The 18,284-nt window shown below is 51.5% G+C and overlaps 1 protein-coding gene across 3 annotated transcripts; it reads right to left on the bottom strand.

Annotated features, from left to right (window-relative positions):
- Positions 1 to 1,373: 1,373 nt before the first annotated feature.
- On the bottom strand, positions 1,374 to 17,422 carry TXLNA (taxilin alpha). 3 transcript variants are annotated; one of them, XM_036446398.2, is made up of 11 exons: positions 17,254 to 17,422; positions 16,562 to 16,750; positions 15,380 to 15,715; positions 13,173 to 13,264; positions 11,945 to 12,115; positions 9,870 to 10,064; positions 6,877 to 6,996; positions 6,607 to 6,681; positions 5,826 to 5,918; positions 5,374 to 5,469; positions 1,374 to 4,679 (listed from the first exon to the last, which is right to left on the bottom strand). In XM_036446398.2, exons 2-11 carry the CDS (start codon positions 16,716 to 16,718, stop codon positions 4,353 to 4,355), a joined length of 1,662 nt encoding a protein of 553 aa, XP_036302291.1. In that variant the 5' UTR covers positions 16,719 to 16,750; positions 17,254 to 17,422; the 3' UTR covers positions 1,374 to 4,352. The 3 variants fall into 3 exon arrangements, with proteins under 3 accessions (XP_036302291.1, XP_036302292.1, XP_045440871.1); XM_036446399.2 differs by having other exon boundaries at positions 17,277 to 17,399; XM_045584915.1 differs by lacking the exon at positions 17,254 to 17,422 and adding an exon at positions 16,861 to 17,088.
- Between the last annotated feature and the right edge of the window lie 862 nt (positions 17,423 to 18,284).

Here is an 18,284-nt window from a genome sequence, read left to right on the forward strand (position 1 = left end):
CCAGCGTGGACACATCTACCTGTGGAGGCCTGGAGGGGAGGGCACTTGGTGTCTGTCATTGGCTGGCCATTCATGTGTGGTCCTTTGTGATGAACAGCCCAGGCCCCAGAGAGAACAGGGTGCTGGGTGAGACATCCAGAATGCGTCCCACATAGGAGGTTGGGGTAGGTGAGCGGAAGTGCATAAGAAACAGTTCATTCTTTTAAAAAAATTCTCACTGGAGGTTGTTTTTACTGAGAGAAAGAGAGAGAAAGGAGAGAGAGGGAGAGGGAGAGGGAGAGAGGAGAGGGAGAGAGAGGGAGAGGAGAGAGGGAGGGAGAGAGAGAGAGAGAGGTGTATCCATTAGCTGCCTCCTGTATGCACCCGGACCCTGACCAGGGATTGAACCTGAAATCTTTTGGTGCAGGGGGATGACACTGCAACCAATGGAGCCACCCAGTTGGTGAAACCGGTTCATTCTTAACTGTATGCAGAATGTGGTCAAAGAACACAAAATCAAAGGAAAGGAACCTGGATGTCCCTGGTGCGCTGGTGCCAGATGTTGCCCATGGCAGAGTGCCCAGATGGAAGTGATGCCACCTAATTTGGATCTCACCATGAGCCTAGCTTTCTGTTGCCTTTCTTTTGCATTCCTCATGGACCCTCCCTGTCCCCTACCTCAAAACTGTCAGCGGGTCTCCCTGGTATAGCCCGAATTCCTTCACCTGGCCACAGGCGCTGGGTGACTTATTTGGCCCTGCCTCATCTCTTCCACGCCCTCCAGTGCACCGGCATTGACCACTGTTACTACACAAGGTGGGAGAACGTCCGGTCTGCGGCTACAAAAGGCCCGTGAAATAAGTTGGCGTGACCCTGCCAAGGCAACCATAGGCAGGACTCGAAATTCAATAAATCTAAGAGCATTTTTCATATCAACACATATATTAATTGTTATAAATATGCAATGGCCCTATACTAAATGGTTATTGAACTTCTACCTGCCCTTTGGGCCATAGGCCCTTCCAGGTATCCTCCTGTTCTCCTGCTGGAGGGGACAGGGCTTTCCTCCTCTTTGCTCCCATAGGACAGCCCCCCACTTCCACATCTAAACATTCCTCTTCCCTCACCAGCCTGTGAGCCCTCGGAGGGCAGGGCCAATTTTCAACTGTGTGAGAATCATTTCTGGTGCTCCCATATACGTGTGTATCATGTCAGCTGTGCCGAGGGCTCCTCGGGCAGCTCTGGTGAGCCCGTGTCCTGAGCTGGCAGGGAGGGCACTTTGGAAGATGCAGGATGTCAGGGCACAGCCAGACCTGGCAGCAGATCCAGATAAATCACTGATGGCTGGATGGATTCAGAAGCCCAAATGACCACAAAGGTCACGAGAAAAGCAATAAGGCAACAGACTCTTTATTTAATATGGTTTAAAATACATCAAAATCAAGTCCCTGGCTGTTGTGAATACCAAAATGAGACCCCAACCAAAAAAAAAAAAAAAAAAAAAACCTGTCAGCACAGCTTCGAACAAACCTGGGTGGCCAAGTGGGCCGTAGGGAAGCAGTTAAGGGACAGATGACAGCACCCCTCCCACCGGAGATGGGTACCCGGCTGTCCCTAGGGTGACCTTCTGTGCTGTGCAAGGTGGGAGGGCTGGAGCAGCTGGACAATCAGCTCAGCAGGCCTTGGCCTCCCCTAGACACCAGGGCAGCTCCAGGGGCCTCCTTGGCCAGCCCTCAGCAGGGCCACCAGTGGGGTAGAGAAGGGAAAATAACCATCTTTACAGACATAACATTCTCTTACAGAAAAAAGTGCCTGAGCTCAGCCCATGGTCCAAAAACCTCATGGAAAAGGAAAAGTGCTGTTGACACCTCTTAGAATCTGGTGTGCATGGAGCTCTCAGCTGGACAAGGTCTGAACACAAACTACTGTCAGCAGAGCAAGTGCTCTGGGCTGTGAGCCTCGCCTGCTGCGGTCCCCTGGAGGAAAAGCTAGCAATCCAAGAAATCAACACAGCTCTTGGTCCTAGAACTGAGGTCATGTGTGCGGACCTGCCCTAGTGAAGAAGGCACTGGCCTTCAGAGGCCACAGCCCCTGCACCTGGCCCAGGCTCCCGGCTGGCAGAACCCAGTACCTGGGCTGACTTTGGAAAGCGGAGCAAGCAGAACAGCTGTAGTGATTACAATTTGGTCAATGGAGTTAGAGGAATGCGATCCCCACCTGCAGGCTGGCCAGGATGCCCAGAGCTGAGAACCAAGGTTCCACCCCGCCCAGGGCCTATTATTTCTGACCTGGGAAGCCCAGCTGGGGCCACCTTGCTCACTGTAGCTCCACTTGGTTTCAGAGAGCTGTTGTGCCGAGTTTCCACCCCACCACACTGGGCTCCCTTCCCGCTAACCCCATGGGCTTTGAGGTAGGTGAAGTGAGGCAGGCCATCATGTGGGCTGCTGCAGGTCTACCTGATCTTTAAAGGGATGGGCAAGAGCTTCTACCTCCTCCCAGTGCTCCCACAGCCCAGCAAACCCTGTATGGGGCAGTGCTCAAGTACCTCAGCGGAGCATGAGTGAGGGAGCCGTACTGGGACAGGAAGAGGCATGTTCAGGGACCATTCTAGACACACCCCTGTCAGAGGGAAAGACAAGACCTTGGTAACACTTCTCCACGGGAGAGCAGCATCTCAGCCAGGGACAGTAAACAGGCCTCCGCACTCCCACTGGCTGCTGAGGGACCTCAGGAAGTGAAACTCAGGAATGAGCAGGGAATACACTGAAGAGACCAGTGGGAACGATGGAGCAGAGAAGCGGTGTACCTTTCACTTGCCATCTCAGGTCAAAGTCAGAACACAAGTATTTAATAATCTTCATGAACCTATTTTATGAGGGATTTAAGGGCTGAAAGAATGGGCTAGTTGTGCAAGATGAAAGAACCTGTATGATAATGAGTTAGCTTTAAGAAAATACAGCAAGCATCAGCTCAACCGTTTTATCTACCTCGGTCTGCGGCTCTCTCGGCTACACTGAAGCCCAGCAGTTCTGCTTCCTGGTCCAAGGCTTTGTTGTTCCAGAAAACTGCTCTGTATAGAGATGGCCTAATACCTTAGGCAAGTTTGCAACCAGCAGAACTTTCAGAGTATAGAGGAACATGTAAGAGGAGGGGATTATGGGATATGGGAGTATGTGCAGCCATTTTGTGGATTTCTTAGGGTCAGTCAATTCTCATTCTTACCCACTGTCAGAGAAGAGCAGGGGCCCCCACAGGATAAGTAGGATATTGAGGACACCCCAGCTTACTCCTTGGACAACAGAACTAGAACAAACCTCAAGGACTGCGCAGTGGGGGTGGGAGCAGGAAGCAGACTCACAAAACCACCGCAAACGGCTGCTCCTGGGGCCGAGCAGCTGCTGCATGGGGGCAGTGTGGTGGCCCTCCAGGACGGAAAGCCCTCTCCTTTCCTACAATTTGATTTCATCCAACAGGAAACCTAAGCACCAACATGACAGAAGTGCCGGGCGGGTGGGGAGGGTGGTGGGGCACTGGAAGCCAGGAACCCAGGCACCACTGCCAGAGTATTCCTCCTCCCTCCTCAGAAGACTCAACACAAACACTGTCATGTGCAACAAAAACGAAAAGCCTTCAGAAAGAATCCTCTGGGTGATCCCATCCATCATTTGTGCAGGCGAGAGAGGCACCTGTGAATGATAAGGCTACTGAGAAGCATCACTGGCCTGGTCCTGGCACTAACAGGGCAGGGGAAGCAGTGCCCCAAGGGCTCCCTACCAGCACATCATCCCACACAGAAACATTCTCCAGGTTCCTGGTCCGAGGCAGGAAAGTGGTTTGATCACCAGCTGAGCGCCCTGCCAAGGCTCTGTCTGGGGACCCCTTTCCTGGTTAAGAGAAGCAAATGAGCATCCAGGGGAGCTAGGAGAGCCAGAGCTGCCACAGCCCTGCTAACAAGAGAGACACAGTCAGGCCTGGGTGTGTCACTTGTCATGATCCCTGAAGGGCAGGGAGGGGAGGGGTCTAAGCCTCATGTCAGGCAGGGAAATGTTCAAGTCACTGTCCTGCCAGGTCACTGAAGGCGGCTACAGATGACGACTCCGCTTTGACTCTTCAGCTCACAGAAGAGCCACTGATTTCATCTGTACACATCTGCTCCGCATCCAATGCAAGCCTATCTTACACTTACAGATATAAATGTATGAGGCCTTGCACATGTCAGATGTATGTGAAGCCGACCCACAAAATTCAGATGCCAGCCAGGTCAGAGCACCCTGGGCCTCAGCACTGGACTACTTAGCAGTGGGAGCCTTGCACGGGCCAGGCCTGGCTGGGCTGCTTGCTCCCTTCCCAGCATGCCCCTGGTGCCAGGCTCCCTAGGCGGTGGTGGAGGTGGGCTCCCGGGGCCCTGTTTGGCCTGATGCTTCTGTGCTCGGTGCTCCAGGGCAGCAGGGAGCTTCTGTGGCTCCTATAGAGCTGGGTGCTGGGACCCCGGGCGCCCCGCCACCCTGCTCCTTGGAGACAGTGGCAGCCTCTGGCCTTTGCTCAGGGCTGCTGTCAGTGAGGGGGCCCTGGCCACCCGCACTCAGGTCCTGTACCCTCTTGTTCAGATCGTTGCGCTCTGTCTGCAGCGCCCGGCACAGCTTCTCCAGCCGCTGGATTTTCACCTGCAGGCCCTCCAGCTCTTTGTCCCGGAGGGTTTTCTAGGGAGAGAAAGGGGGCCTTTCAGTGCCGTGCATCGATCCTCCACCTGCCACTGCCACTTGGCAGAAAACATTCACACTCGAACAACACTGGGAACAGACTGGCGTCCAAAGCTGGCCCCTTTCAAGTAAATAGCCCTGGTTTGTGCCCAGACCCGGCCGTCAGTAAGGCAATGTGGTGTAAGGCAGGCGCATGGCTCAGAGACAATGTATTTCTCCATTTATCTACCAGAAGACCTTGGCAAAGTACTCGGTTTTGCAGCTTATCTCCTGATCTGTCACTCTTGTCTGCTAAAGTCAACCTCACAGACCTCGAGGGAAGGTTCAGTGTCCTGGCATAGCACAGACATTCCGCAGGTCTGGCTGCAGAAGCGGCTGAATTCCTTTCCTCTCCTACACCTCCAGTCACAAATCAAATGATCAGGGCCACTCCACATACAAACTACACACATTATTGGCACCATCTGTTTATCTTGTTCCTTATTCTTTTCTTCCATTTCTTCCCTTTGCTTCCATTGCGGGCCTATGACTGGGCTTACCACCTCCCCTGGGCAGAGCTGGCAGTGCCTTGGACTTGGACAGAAGCACCCAGCCTCACCTCATGCCAGCTGCATCACTTCCTACTAGAACTACAGAAAACGGCCCGATCCTGTCACTGCACACCCGCCCCTGGCCGCAGAGTGCACCAGCCCACCTCCTCAGCCATCTCCAGCAGGGCCTTGTTGCTGCTCTCCCACCGGGACCGGTACATGGTGGTTTCTTTCTCCAGCTTCTTGATCTTCTTAGTCATCTGGGTTAAATGACAGGAGAGCAAATGGTCAGGGCACAAGCTGTCTGCATCTGTCCCCGAGGTGGGGCAACGGTCCCATGGAAGCAGGCAGGGCAGTCAGGGCACAGCCAGTGCTTTCCGGGCCACCTTAGGACCTCAGGTTAAACGCCCACGCCAATAACAGGAAGCAGCAAGGCGGTCCCTTCTCCAGGACACACACCGACACTTCCTCAGAGGGAGGAAAGGGTGTGATTCCTGCCGACAGCCCCTCCCTTGGCCTCAGTCACACTGTTACTGCAGACAGCTCCCAGTGAGGCACCGCATTCTGAATGAAGCAGCTTGTGCCCCTGCAGCCATACCGGCCTGGCCAGTGTTACCTTTTCCATCTCCTGTTTGAACGTGGTGAACACCTCACTGCTTTTGGAAAGAGTATTCTGGAACTCCTCGAACTTCTCCGTGTATAGGGCAAGCTGGGCAAGAAAGAAGCCCACAGTTAAAACCAAACTTCCCCAGAGGGCATTTCTGGTCCGCACACTCAGACCCATGCTTGGCCCTCGGACCCAACAATTCCCAGATCCCATTTTCCTTCATGTAAGCCTAGAAAGTAGGATTTGGGGTGACATTTAAAAAAAAAGTTTATCTTCAGCTGAAACCGGTTTGGCTCAATGGATAGAGCGTTGGCTTGGGGACTGAAGGGACCCGGGTTCGATTCCGGTCAAGGGCATGTACCTCGGTTGCGGGCATATCCCCAGTAGGGGGTGTGCAAGAGGCAGCTGATCGATGACTCTCTCTCATCGATGTTTCTAACTATCTCTCTCCCTTCCTCTCTGTACAAAATCAATAAAAAATATATTAAAAAAAAAAAAAAAAAGTTTATCTTCAAATGTTTCTTCCAGAATTACGTATACTTTATAGAATTAAACCATCTGTCCCCATCCCCTCAAAAGCAGCACAAAAACTACTTCCGACTAGGAATGAAGTCTTCAAGCTCATCTAGCCACCTGGTCACCACCACACGTGCTGGGCAGGTCCAGAGAGAACAAACACTCAGCAAGGTCACATGGCAGTCAAGGCAGCCCTAGAATGAGGGTCCCATCCCCCCCCCCCCCCCCCCACCCCGGGACGGGTTCCAATGAGACCTTGGAGGCACAGTCTCACCTGCTGCTTCAGGTGGGTCTCCTGCTGCTTCATCAGCTCACACATCCTCTGGGACTCCACCGCCTCTTTGAGGAGCTATTTCCAAGATAGGACATCAGACCTCATCAGAAGCCCCGAGGGGCTGTGTGTGTTTTGCCAAACATACCAGAACCCATTGAAGTGTCCTGCTCTGGCCAGGCACCAACCTTTCCCATACAAACGTGACTCTGAGCTAAGCCAGAACCCAACCCACCCCTTCCGGACCCCCCAACCCCAGAGCCTGAGCCTCACAAAATCCTTCTCCCGCTGGTGCCTCTCCTCGGCCTCCTTCAGCATCTCCTGGGCCTGCTGGAGCTTGGCGTCCACCAGCTGCTGCTGCAGGTCCTTGTGCTTGAAGACTTTGTCGATATGCTGCAGGGAAGGAGGGGGAAGGGTCCACCTGTTAGGAGCTCCTTTCCCTTTCTCAGAGGCCGGCCTAGTAGCTAGACTTCAGGGCTCCCTGCCCAGCCTCCATCTCAACCTGACATGCTGGACTCCCACGTGTACTCTAGGACATGGCCCTACGTCCCTGGAGAGTCTACCAACCTCACCTATTTCTCTCCCTCAGTCAGTCCTGGGTGAGCATAGGGGTTTATGGATGAAATCAGCTCCCAGGAGTAAATTAATAAATACTCACATCTCCAGCCCCAAGGGAGATCAATCCATTGGCTGACAACCCTTACTTTTGTAGCCTGACTCCCTTGTAAGTGGGAAGAAAGGGCAAAAACGACACTTCTGCCAACACAACAGCTTAGCCCTATTGGCAGAGCTCTGCTGAACCTGTAAGTGAAGATCTGACATCCCAAGGAACAGCTGTCCTGACTGCGGGAGGAGCCCGGGAACTGGACGGGTGAGAGAGCAGGGGAGACAGAAGGCGATGGACTCCAGTGCTACAAAGGTACAAAAGGGATGGAGGGGATTGTATGATTTGAATGAGGAAGGGGACATGATGAATTCGTTCTCCGGTGACCTGAAGCCAGAGGCTCGGAGGGGGCAGGATGGCAGTACCTGATTCTGACTGGGGGTGGGACCCATACCTCTACCTCTGCAGGCAGTACCAAATCTTATTTTGCCTTGGTGTGAAACAGGTGGGGGTGAGATGTGGGAGAGGGGGAAGAGTCCTCAGATTTTTGAAGTAGGTGCCTCACTCTGGTGGCTCAGGAAGCCTCCATGTCTCAGTGCTGAAGGACAAGAACCAAATCAAGTCTCTCAAACCACACGCATCACAAGCAGCCTGGTTCCCAGAGGACAAAGTACAGGGAAAGATGGGTGGGTCAGGGGATGCCCCTCTGCTCTGCGTACAATGGCTGCCACTGGCCAGAGAGCCCCGGCGGGCAGGGTCGGGCCTATCCCAGCTATCACCCACCACCGCCCCTCAGAGCCTCGGACGGGTCTGGTCTGGGACTGTAAGGTCCCTGGCAGTGGAACACGAACACCCAAAGAGAGGGACTCCAGTGACAGGGGCAGCGGAGCAGGAGCCAGAGGACGTAGCCTTTACAGGGAATCACTGACCCCAGGTCTAGCTCATCCCCTGGGATTTCAAATTCTAAAAATTTCTGAAAACTGAAATTGTCAGAAGTTGGCAGACAAACTTGACCTGTACCTTTGTATAGCTAATTATAATGTAGGTGAGTGTACTCAGAAATTACACTGCATAAATATGAACAGTCTGATCTGGGGGTGCTGCCACAGCAAGGCCTGCCCGGGGGTGCTTTGTAACACACAGTACATGGACATAGCTCCAGTCTAATACTTGGGACAGTTCTAATTCTATAATACTAGAGGCCCGATACATGAAATTCATGCACAGAGTGGTAGTGGTGGTGGTGGTAGCCCCTCAGCCCAGCCTATACCCTCTCACAATCCAGGACTGTTCGCCTGCCTGCTCACCTGATTGCCCCTAACCACTTCTGCCTGCCAGTCTGATCACCCCCTAACCACTCCCCTGCCAGCCTGTTTACACCTAACTGCTCCCCCCCCTTCCAGGCCTGGTTCCCCCAACTGCGCTCCCTTGCAGGTCTAGTCCCTTCCAACTGCCCTCCCCTGCTGGCCATCTTATGGTGTCCACATGGGGCAGCCATCTTTTGTGTAAAAGTGATGGTCAATCTGCATATTACTTTTATTGATAGGATAGAAGCCTAGTGCATGGGTGAGGGCCGGCTGGTTTGCCCTGAAGGCTATCCCAGATCAGCATGGGGTTCCCTTGGGGCATAGAAAGGCCTGGGTGAAGGGACTGTGGTGGTTTGCAGGCTGGCCACGCCCCTGGCAACCCAAGCAGAGACCCTGGTATCTGGGAATTATTTATCTTCTACAATAGAAACTTGTTAGCCTGGAGCAGAACTAAGTCTTCTGCTTGCTCTGTGGCAGCAGCCATTTCTGCTGGGACTTATGTATCATCTATAATTGAAACTTTGTAGCCTTAAGCGGAGGCCTGAGCCTGCCAGGGTGTGTGGAAAGCTTGGCTTCCTCAATCACCAGAGGCAACCCTAGCCTCCTGCTCTTTCCAGCTCCGTGGCTGCTGCCATTTCTGTTTGGATTATCTATCTTCTATCACTGAAACTTTGTAGCCTTGAGTGGAAGCCTAGGTCAGCAAGGGCAGGCGGAAAGCTTGGCTTCCTACATTGCCAGGGAAACCCAAGCCTCCCTCCTGCTCTCTGTGGCTGTAGCCATCTTGGTTGGGGTTATTTGCAATATTTACTCCTGATTGGCTGGTGGGTGACAGAACATTGGTTAATTTGCATATTATTTTTATTTTATTAGATAGGATTCCTGGCCCTACCATTTAGGAGATACTATGAACCTGTGGTCATGTGGCTGTCTGCCATTCTCTTTTCCTTACCTCATCCTTGTCTACATGAGGATATGCAACATTGTTTCCCACCCAAGGAAGGAAGAATTGGAAAATGGCCCTAGCCAGTTTTACTCAGTGGATAGAGCCTCAGCCTGAGGATTGAAGGGTCCCTGGTTCGATTCTGATGAAGGGCACATGCCTAAGTTACCAGCTCAACCCCCAGCAGGGGGCGTGCAAGAGGCAGCCAATCAATGATTCTCTCACATCATTGATGTTTATATCCCTCTCTCCTTCTCCCTTCCTTTCTGAAACCAATCAATCAATGAATACTGAAAACTCTCTAAAAAAAAAAAATTGGAGAATGGAATGAAGCCTAAAAAGTGCTGTCCCAGTGCCTGCCACACATCCACAACCTCCCAATTCCCTGGCCAAGATCCTGTCCACAGCACCTCACCTCCTCTCGCAGCTCATACTGCTCAATCAGCTTCTTGAGCCTCTCAGCCAGCTCCATGTTCTCCTGGCGCAGCTTGGAATTGCGCTCATTATGCTGCTCCATCTGTAGCTGAATGTCATTCAGCGTCACCTGGAAGTGCGAGGTCACCTCCTTGCGTTTCTCCTCCTCTTCCCGGGCCCGCTGCACGCCTTCTTCCTGGGCAGAGAAGTCAGACCCAGCTCCATCATTGATTGCTCCTCAGCCAGCCTTGCAAGGCTCCGGCCACCACCTCAACTAGCCCAGGATGGTCTCTATCAATGGTCCTCCCTGCTCTCAAAGTGACGGATAGCCAGGCTCTAAGATGTCACGTACTGAGGACTCCCAATGGACCTTCCGTGTCTCAGGTGGCAATAAGTGAGAGCACCTCTCCCTAGAACAATGCAGGCATACTTGTTCAGAGCCATTCTAAAGAACTCTGGATATCCTGAAGCCTATTCTTACCGACTTATAAAGTAGTCTCTTCTTTTTGTGTGTGAGAATTTTTAGAGAGGAAGGGAAACAGGGAGGGATGTGGGAGGGAAAGGGAAACATCGATTTGTTGTTCCACTTACTTATACATTCATTGGTTGCTTCTTATGTGTGTCCTGACCAGAGATCAAACCCACAACCTTGGGGTACTGGCACAGGCTCTAACTGCGTTACCTGGCCAGGGCCTTAAGTAGTCTTATTTTAATGTGCTTTCATCTTTGACAGCCATCCCCCTCCCCACCCCACACCCACTTAACCATCAAGTAGTAAAGATTCAGTAATACCCAGGGTTGGCAAAGTTGTTCAGAATTAGGCACTCAGACACTGTTAGAGGGAAGGCAACCTGGGCAAAATGTATTAAAATTTGCACATGCAGTGACTCAGACATATCACTCCTGAGATCTATCCAATAGGTAAATTCTGTGTAATTAGTCAGGGACATATGTAACAAGAATTCTCACTAACTCCAAATACTAAAGGACTGGTGCACAAATTCGTGCGTGGGGAGGGTCCCTAGGTCTGGCCAGCGATCAGGACTGATCTGCAGGGTGACCAACCCACCAACAGGGTGATCAAGATCCCTTCCTTCCCCCCACCCGCCGTGGCTGGCCTGTGGGCTGGGAGGAGTTCCTGAAGTGAGCATCTGCCCCCGGTGGTCAGTGTGCATCACAGAAACTGGGCCTTCTGTCATTTGGTTGGTTTGCATATTAGGCTTTTATTATATAAGATAACAGTAAAAAATTAGAAGCTACCCAAAAATACCTTAATGAGGACGAAATAAAATGCTATATACCCATATAACAACACTGCTGAAAAGAATGAGAGAGCTCTATGCATACTGACAGGGAGGAAAGATACAGCATTGTGTAAAATGAGAATGGAATAGGATATGGAAAAATATGTGTATAATACTTTCATTTAAAAAACTGTATGTAAGATTTTCTATGTTGACAGGAAAGTTAAAAGATTGTACTTAAACTTACATATTAGTACATTTACTTCCCAGTGGTTTCTGCTGGCCACTTGGGTTGAGGACAGTGGGTGACTATAACCTTTGACCTGTTATACTTTTATCATCTTATATCAAACATATCAAATTTGTAACATTTTAAAAGACAAACTAAAAACAAAAAAAAAATAAAAAATAAAATAAAAACGAGCAAAGCAAGCTGCAAAATACCATATATTGTATTTACTGATCCAAATTGTATGACCTGGAGGTCATAGCAGTGACCAGGCTTTAACCAGTGACCCCACCCTAGCCAGGACAGAACAGGGAGAAAGATCGCACATTCCTGACTGACCAACACTGGGACAAGAGCTACTGGTCGGCACTGGACCCAGCTTACCTGGGGACTGTGATGGAGTTAAGAACTCCTGAAGGCCTGCACTCTGGGTTCTCTTTGCTTCTTAGCAAATGGTTCCAAGCAATTCTCGCTAACCAGAGCATTACTGGGAAATCTGTTTCTCCACTGAAAACCCTTGCTAGTTTTTAAGGGAAAAGCTGCCAAAGATACGTGGAAGTTAAGGTGACCAGTTGTCCCTCTCCGGGGTCCCAGCCAGCCTACCTTGAGGGAGCGGTTGTGGCGCTGCAACTCGCGGCACAGGCTCTCGAGCTTGCTGCGGGCCAGGATGGCCTTGCTGTGCTCACCACGCAGGTGGTCCTTCTCCTGCACCAGCTGGCTCTGCTTCTTCTGCAGGAGCTTCATCTGCTTCTGGGAGTTCCGGTGCTCCTCCAGCTAGAGACAGGAGGGCAGGTAAGCACCCAGGGAGGCTATTCCCATGGGGCTCCAGGGTCTCCTGAGCTGACCTAATCCTGGCCCTCTCCCCCGACTCCAGCCATAATAGTCCAGGATGGACACTGTGGGTGCTCCATTTGCTATTCACAATAACCCCTAGGGCCCCCGTACCGCAAGGATACAGAAATGGACACTCAGATAGGACAGAGGTACACAGCCAGCAGATCCACTTCTCTCCCAGCTATCAGACCATTACATTACCCCAACTCTGGGGACACTCATGCCCTCAGATGAGATCACCTGCTGCTCCTCTTTGTCTTACACTTATAACACATCCAGATTCAGAGTAGTCACATTTCAATCGGTCAATATGTCATCTTTCAGAACTGTACCCACCTCCAAGATCTCATCCCAAGCTAGGACTACCACATATTTTCCAAGCTCATCCTCTCCAATCCTTATCTGAGGTCTCAGGTCTACTACCCTACTGAACCTTCAAGCCTTTGAACCAACCACCCTTTCACTTTAAATAACCTCCTTCTCACTCAGCTGAAATTCCTTATGTCCTCAACTTTTCCCAGAAAAATTCCACTTTATTGACAGGAACTATGGAGGTAAAGGACCACGCTAAATGCCACCACAAAGCTAGAACAGGACAACTGGTCTGCAGTAGGTCAATGTTATGGGAAAAAGAGCAGGACAGTTAAGATAAAAACTTCTTTAAGGAGGGGAAAAGCCATAAAACACAACGTAATAAATGGACTGCCTTTGGATCCTGATTTAATCAAACTGACATTTTTAAACAATTGGGGAATCTGACTGTGGACTGGGTATTAGGAGAATATCGAATGATTAGTGTTGTTGCACTAGAATGTATAATTTCTCAGACTGAAAGAGGGTGGCTGGGACTACATCCCCTCAGTCAGATGAGGAAAAGGCTCAGAGAAGTTGAACAGAAATTAAGCCACCCACCTGCCCTTGTACCCTCAACCCCATGCTGGGTAGCCTGCTGATGTTCCGAGGCAGAGAGGGTGCAAGGAGAAGGGGGAGAACTGACCAGTTCAGCATACTTCTTGCACAGAGCTGCCAGCTTCTCCTCGGGGGTACTCAGTGTGTTCAATGTCTGCATCAGTAACGTAATCTCCTTTCCTGCAAAGGACAGGGAATAAAGACATGGACCACTTTCTCTGGGAGTCCCCTCCAGGCATGGGCCCACCTATCTTACATTTCTATTTGTTGAACTGGCTGCCTTATCTGCTACAATGTATGCTTCATGAGGTCTGCAACCAACTCAATTCAGCCTACCAATGTAGCTCAGTGCTATCTCTAGAGCCTCTTGCTGAGGACATGCTCAACAAATATTAAATGAATGACTGGCCCTAACCAGTTTGGCTCAGTGGATAGAGTGTCGGCCAGTGGACTGAAGGGTCTCGGATTCAATTCCAGTCAAGGGCACGTATCTTGGTTGCAGGCTCCTCCCTAGACTCGGCCCTGGTAAGGGCTCATGCAGGAGGCAAACAACTGATGTGTTTCTTTCTTTTTTATTTCTTTTTTATTTTTTTAAAAATATATTTTATTGATTTTGTACAGAGAGAAAGGGAGAGAGATAGCAAGTTAGAAACATTGATGAGAGACAGTCATCGATCAGCTGCCTCTTGCACACCCCCTACTGAGGATGTGCCCGCAACCAAGGTACATGCCCTTGACCGGAATCGAACCCAGGACCCTTCAGTCCCCAAGCCAACGCTCTATCCACTGAGCCAAACCGGTCTCTGCTGATGTGTTTCTTTCACATCGATGTTTCTCTCTGTCCTTCCCTCTCTCTTCTACTCTCCCTAAAAATCAATAGAAAAATATCCTCGGGTGAGGATTAGCAACAACAAAAATGAATGACCGAATCTCTGTGGAATCTCCTTGGTGAGCACCAGGAATGGGAGAAAAAAACCAACTACTTCTTTACCAACAGGTTTAAGAAAGGTGTTCCTGCCCGACCAGCATGGCTCTGTGGTTGAGTTTCAGCCTATGAAGCAGAACGTCATAGTTCGAGTCACATACCCGGGTTGTGAGCCTGATCCCCAGTAAAGCATATGCAGGGGGCAGCCAATCTATGATTCTCTCTCATCATTGATGTTTCTATCTCTGTCCCTCTCCCTTCCTCTCTGAAATCAATAAAGATATTAAATGTGTGTGTGTGTGTGTGTGTGTGTGTGTGTGTGTGTGATGTAAATTCAGTACTCCTGTTTCAGTGCAAGGAACTCCCTTCTGAAACAGGAAGAATGTAAAAAGGAACAGGTTTCTTTGAGAATTATGAAATTCTTATCAACAGAAATAGCCAAACAAGAAACTTTAAAATGAATATACTTTCCAATAATTGATCCTAAGATTAAAAACAAACCAAAAAACTTTCCTTATATTAGGATCACAGTTAGGGGAGAGTGGGTGGGTGAACGGGGAATAAATTATGGGTATAATACCATCCAACTTTGAGTCTTTAAGATACCCTATCTCTCTACTTCCACCTTCACCCAAATTACTCTCTGCCACTGCCGGTGCCTGAGTCAGATCCTTGCTGCCTCCCTGGAGGCCACGGCACACAGCACTAGGCTCTGCAATGGCAGCCCTGGGAGGCTCCAAGAAAGACTGCAAACCACGGGCACAGCAGGCCAAAGCCAACCCACAGACGGGTTTTGTTTGGCTCCCATCGTACCAACTGCCAACTGTTAAACATCTAGAGATTGCACGTAACTCTGGTTGGGTTTTGTTGTTTGTTGTTTTAAAGGAAGACAGTCTAGACTTAGCCTGTAGTTTTACATGCTATCAACGTGCTGAGACCCAGGTGGCAGTCAACCCTTGGAGGAAGTGGGCACTTTCTTGGCTAGCTTGGCTTGAGTTTTCAACCGGGGTCTAGTCCAATTCTCTTACTGTAGAGAAGTGACAACTAAGGACCAAAAAGGAGAAAGGCCTTGCCCAAGGTCTCACAGGTTAGAAATGGTGCTGGCTGGCATGGGAGTGCCCCAGGTCTCTGCTCCCCATTTTCTCAGAGAGCAGGTTGGGTTTCTCTTTTCATTTGCTCCCAAGGCCAGAAGTCCCTGTGCAGTGAACAGTGTGCACTCCTCTGTGCTCTGGCCCCAAAGCCCTGGCTATGATTAACCTGGTGTGGTACACGGCACTGGGAAGGAGTCCTAGCAGCGCAAGCTACCCCAGGAATGTCAGGTCCAAACTCTCCCCCCTCACCAGCCTCACAAGTGGTTGCCCTCTGCTCACCCAGACCCTTGGCTTTCTTCTTCTCCTGTGGCCTTCGGTGGTCTCGGTCTCCCACCTCATCACTTGCTCGGATCTCATCTGTGCCTGGCTCCCCCTTGGAGGTCTTCTCACCGTTGACTACTGGGATCTCTGGCTCAGGCTCCCCGTTCCTGGAGGCATAGGTCCGGGACTTCTCCGCATCGTCGGGTTCGGCAGGCTCACCATGGGCTCCATCCTCGCCGGGGCCCCCCTGACTGTTGTCCACACAGTATGTGCTCAGGATGTCTTCCAACTGGCGGCTCAGCTCCTCGGAGACATCACGGAGGGCTCCAGACTGAGAGGTTTTGGCTTGTGCTCCTACAGGAGGAAGAAGGGCAGAATGTGGAATAAGATGGTTATACCACTGGTCAAGATTTTTTCAGGCCCAAACTTACTGGTTTGGATTAAATGCTGCCTCATTTCTTTAAGCCTCAGCTTATTTACCTATAAAACGACATGAGTATTTCTCTTTTGTGAGTATGAAAGAAATCAGGTAAAGCATCCAGCACATAGCGATGGCATGTAGCAGGAGCTCAATGTCTAATCCACCCCCTTCTCCTCCTGGCGAAAATCACTTCTTGACAGTGAAAGAGTTCCAGAAATGCCTCCAATAGAAAGAGCAGCCGAGACTGGTTTGGCTCAGTGGATAGAGCGTCAGCCTGCGGACTGAAAGGTCCCCGGTTCGATTCCGGTCAAGGGCATGTACCTTGGTTGCAGGCACATCCCCAGTAGGGGGTGTGCAAGAGGCAGCTGATCGATGATTCTCTCTTATCAATGTTTCTAACTCACTATCCCTCTCTCTTCCTCTCTGTAAAAAATCAATAAAATATATTTTAAAAAAAGAAAAGAAAAAAGAAAGAGCAGTTACCCATGGGTACATGAGGCATTTCTAACCTGGACTTGCAAGTTCAGTGTCTCATTTGACTGCTCCCTATTTAATCCTGTCAGAGCCTTCTCTCAAGGGTTCTTTCTGTTCCTGTGCTTAAGAGTCCAAGGCTCTACCAACTCCCCAGGACACGGTGGGGACCGCACAGACTCAGCACTGTCCTCTCTCCTCCTAATTTCCTTCTTTCTGGGTAAACAGGGGCCTCTACCTCCAAAAGCTAGGCTGGCGCACCACAGGCTCCTCCCCCTGCCCCCTGGAAAAGCGGAGCTGGCACACACCCTCCGTCTTCCTGGGAGTCTGGCTGGCGGAACCTTCAGCTTGTGCTGCGGCCTGGACTCCCTCTGGTCCGGCTCCCCCTTGCCCCGGGTTGCTTTTAGGGTTGGAACTGTTGCCTGATGGCTTGGCGGCCCCATTCTTTTTGTCTTGGTTCTTCATCGTGGGTTGCAATGGTAGGCGAGGAGCAGATCCTATAGAAACAAGCACATTGGCTATTTTTCCAAGACTTGGAAATTCTTCTTAGCCTGGATGAGAAATCCCAATGCCGGATGCACAAAGCTTCTAAAACAAACTGGCCGACCTTCCCCGGAGATAACCCACGGTTCCCTCCGTCTCCAAAGGGTCAGGGGCACCCGGTGTGCCCAGGCGGGTTCCCGGGGCGCCGCTCCAGGAGCAGGGGAAGAAAGGCCTCCAGTCCCCCTGAAAGCCTCTTCGCGCTACACCGCGGCTCCTCGGGCTCCGCCGAGCGCCGGATCGGATCCCGGCGCCGACTGACGTGGCGGGACGCTAGATCCCCGGTCTCTCCCCCGCCTCCCGGGCCCCACATGGGCCTCCCGCCACCCCCCGCGCGCGCCGCCACCCACGCCCCGCGAGCGGCCCGCTCTCCGGCCGCCGCGCACGCGCAGAGGGAGGCCTCGGCCCTGCCCTCCGGCCCGCGATCTCGCGCGGAACCTGCGGGATCCTTCCCACTGACCGACGGCGCTCAGGTCTGCGGACCCTCCGACCGTCTCCTCCCTCTGGCCGCCTTGGCGCGGACCCCTCGGCCAACGTCCTCACGGCTTCACCCGCAGCGGCCTCGCACCGGAAACCCGGGTAACCGCTGCCGGCTGGCCGCCTGCGCTCCGCAGCCAATCACTAGCCGGCTCGCGCGCGGGGCTTGCTGGGAAAGATGAAGCGCGGCGGCCTCAGAGGCGGGCGAACTGGGAAGGCGGGGGAGGGAAAAAGACTACACGTCCCTCCATGCACCCGGGGTGACCCCCAACTCCCAGCATGCAATGGGAAGGGCTTTAGTTCTAGGAACCAGAGACTCAGGAGGTCCGAAAGGAGCCAGTCATTCTGAACAAACACCCCCCGCCAAGCTAGTTTCTCTTGCTCAGAAGCTATGATTCAGCCCCAAAAGCCTTTCACCTTTCTTGCACGCTTCCAACAACACTTCTCCCATGCTATGAACATGTATGACCGTCTGGGAACTGAGGACGAAGGACAAATTCCTGGGCTGGGAGCCAGGAGACTTGTATTATTGCAGTCCCAACTTCGTCATGCATTTGCTACGTGACTGGCATTCTTTTCTCTCCTCAGGACTCAATTTCCATATTCAGGTGGAAGCTTTCAGTAACAACAATAGTTCTCTGAGTGCTTACGATGTGCTTTAAAATGTGTATGTTTGTATATATACATACATATATATACATTCATATATATACACATTCACACACATACACACACACACACACACACACACAATAGAGGCTCAGTACACGAAATTTGTGCACAACGGGGGGTGTTCCTCAGCCCAACCCCAATCTGGGACCCCTTGAGGGATGTCCAACTGCCATTTGGGATTGGGCCTAAATGGGCAGTCGGACATTCCTCTCACAATCCAGGACTGCTGGCTCCCAACTGCTCACCTGCATGGCTTCCTGATTGCCCCTAACTGCTTCTGCCTGCCAGCCTGATCACCCCCTAACCACTCCCTTGCCAGCCTGTTTGCCCCTAACTGCCTTC

This window comes from Pipistrellus kuhlii, unplaced genomic scaffold (assembly GCF_014108245.1).
Source record: "Pipistrellus kuhlii isolate mPipKuh1 unplaced genomic scaffold, mPipKuh1.p scaffold_m20_p_2, whole genome shotgun sequence".
Classification (NCBI taxonomy): Eukaryota; Metazoa; Chordata; class Mammalia; order Chiroptera; family Vespertilionidae; genus Pipistrellus; species Pipistrellus kuhlii.

Bases quoted from the DNA above. Each gene is read 5' to 3' on its own strand.
- TXLNA (XM_036446398.2), bottom strand. From the start codon at position 16,718: ATGAAGAACCAAGACAAAAAGAATGGGGCCGCCAAGCCATCAGGCAAC. The intron at 5,919-6,606 runs GTGAGACTGTGC...TTTCTTGCCCAG, and splicing joins AGACCCACCTGAAGCAGCAG to CTTGCCCTATACACGGAGAA. The intron at 5,470-5,825 runs GTAACACTGGCC...CATTTAACCCAG, and splicing joins TCAAACAGGAGATGGAAAAG to ATGACTAAGAAGATCAAGAA.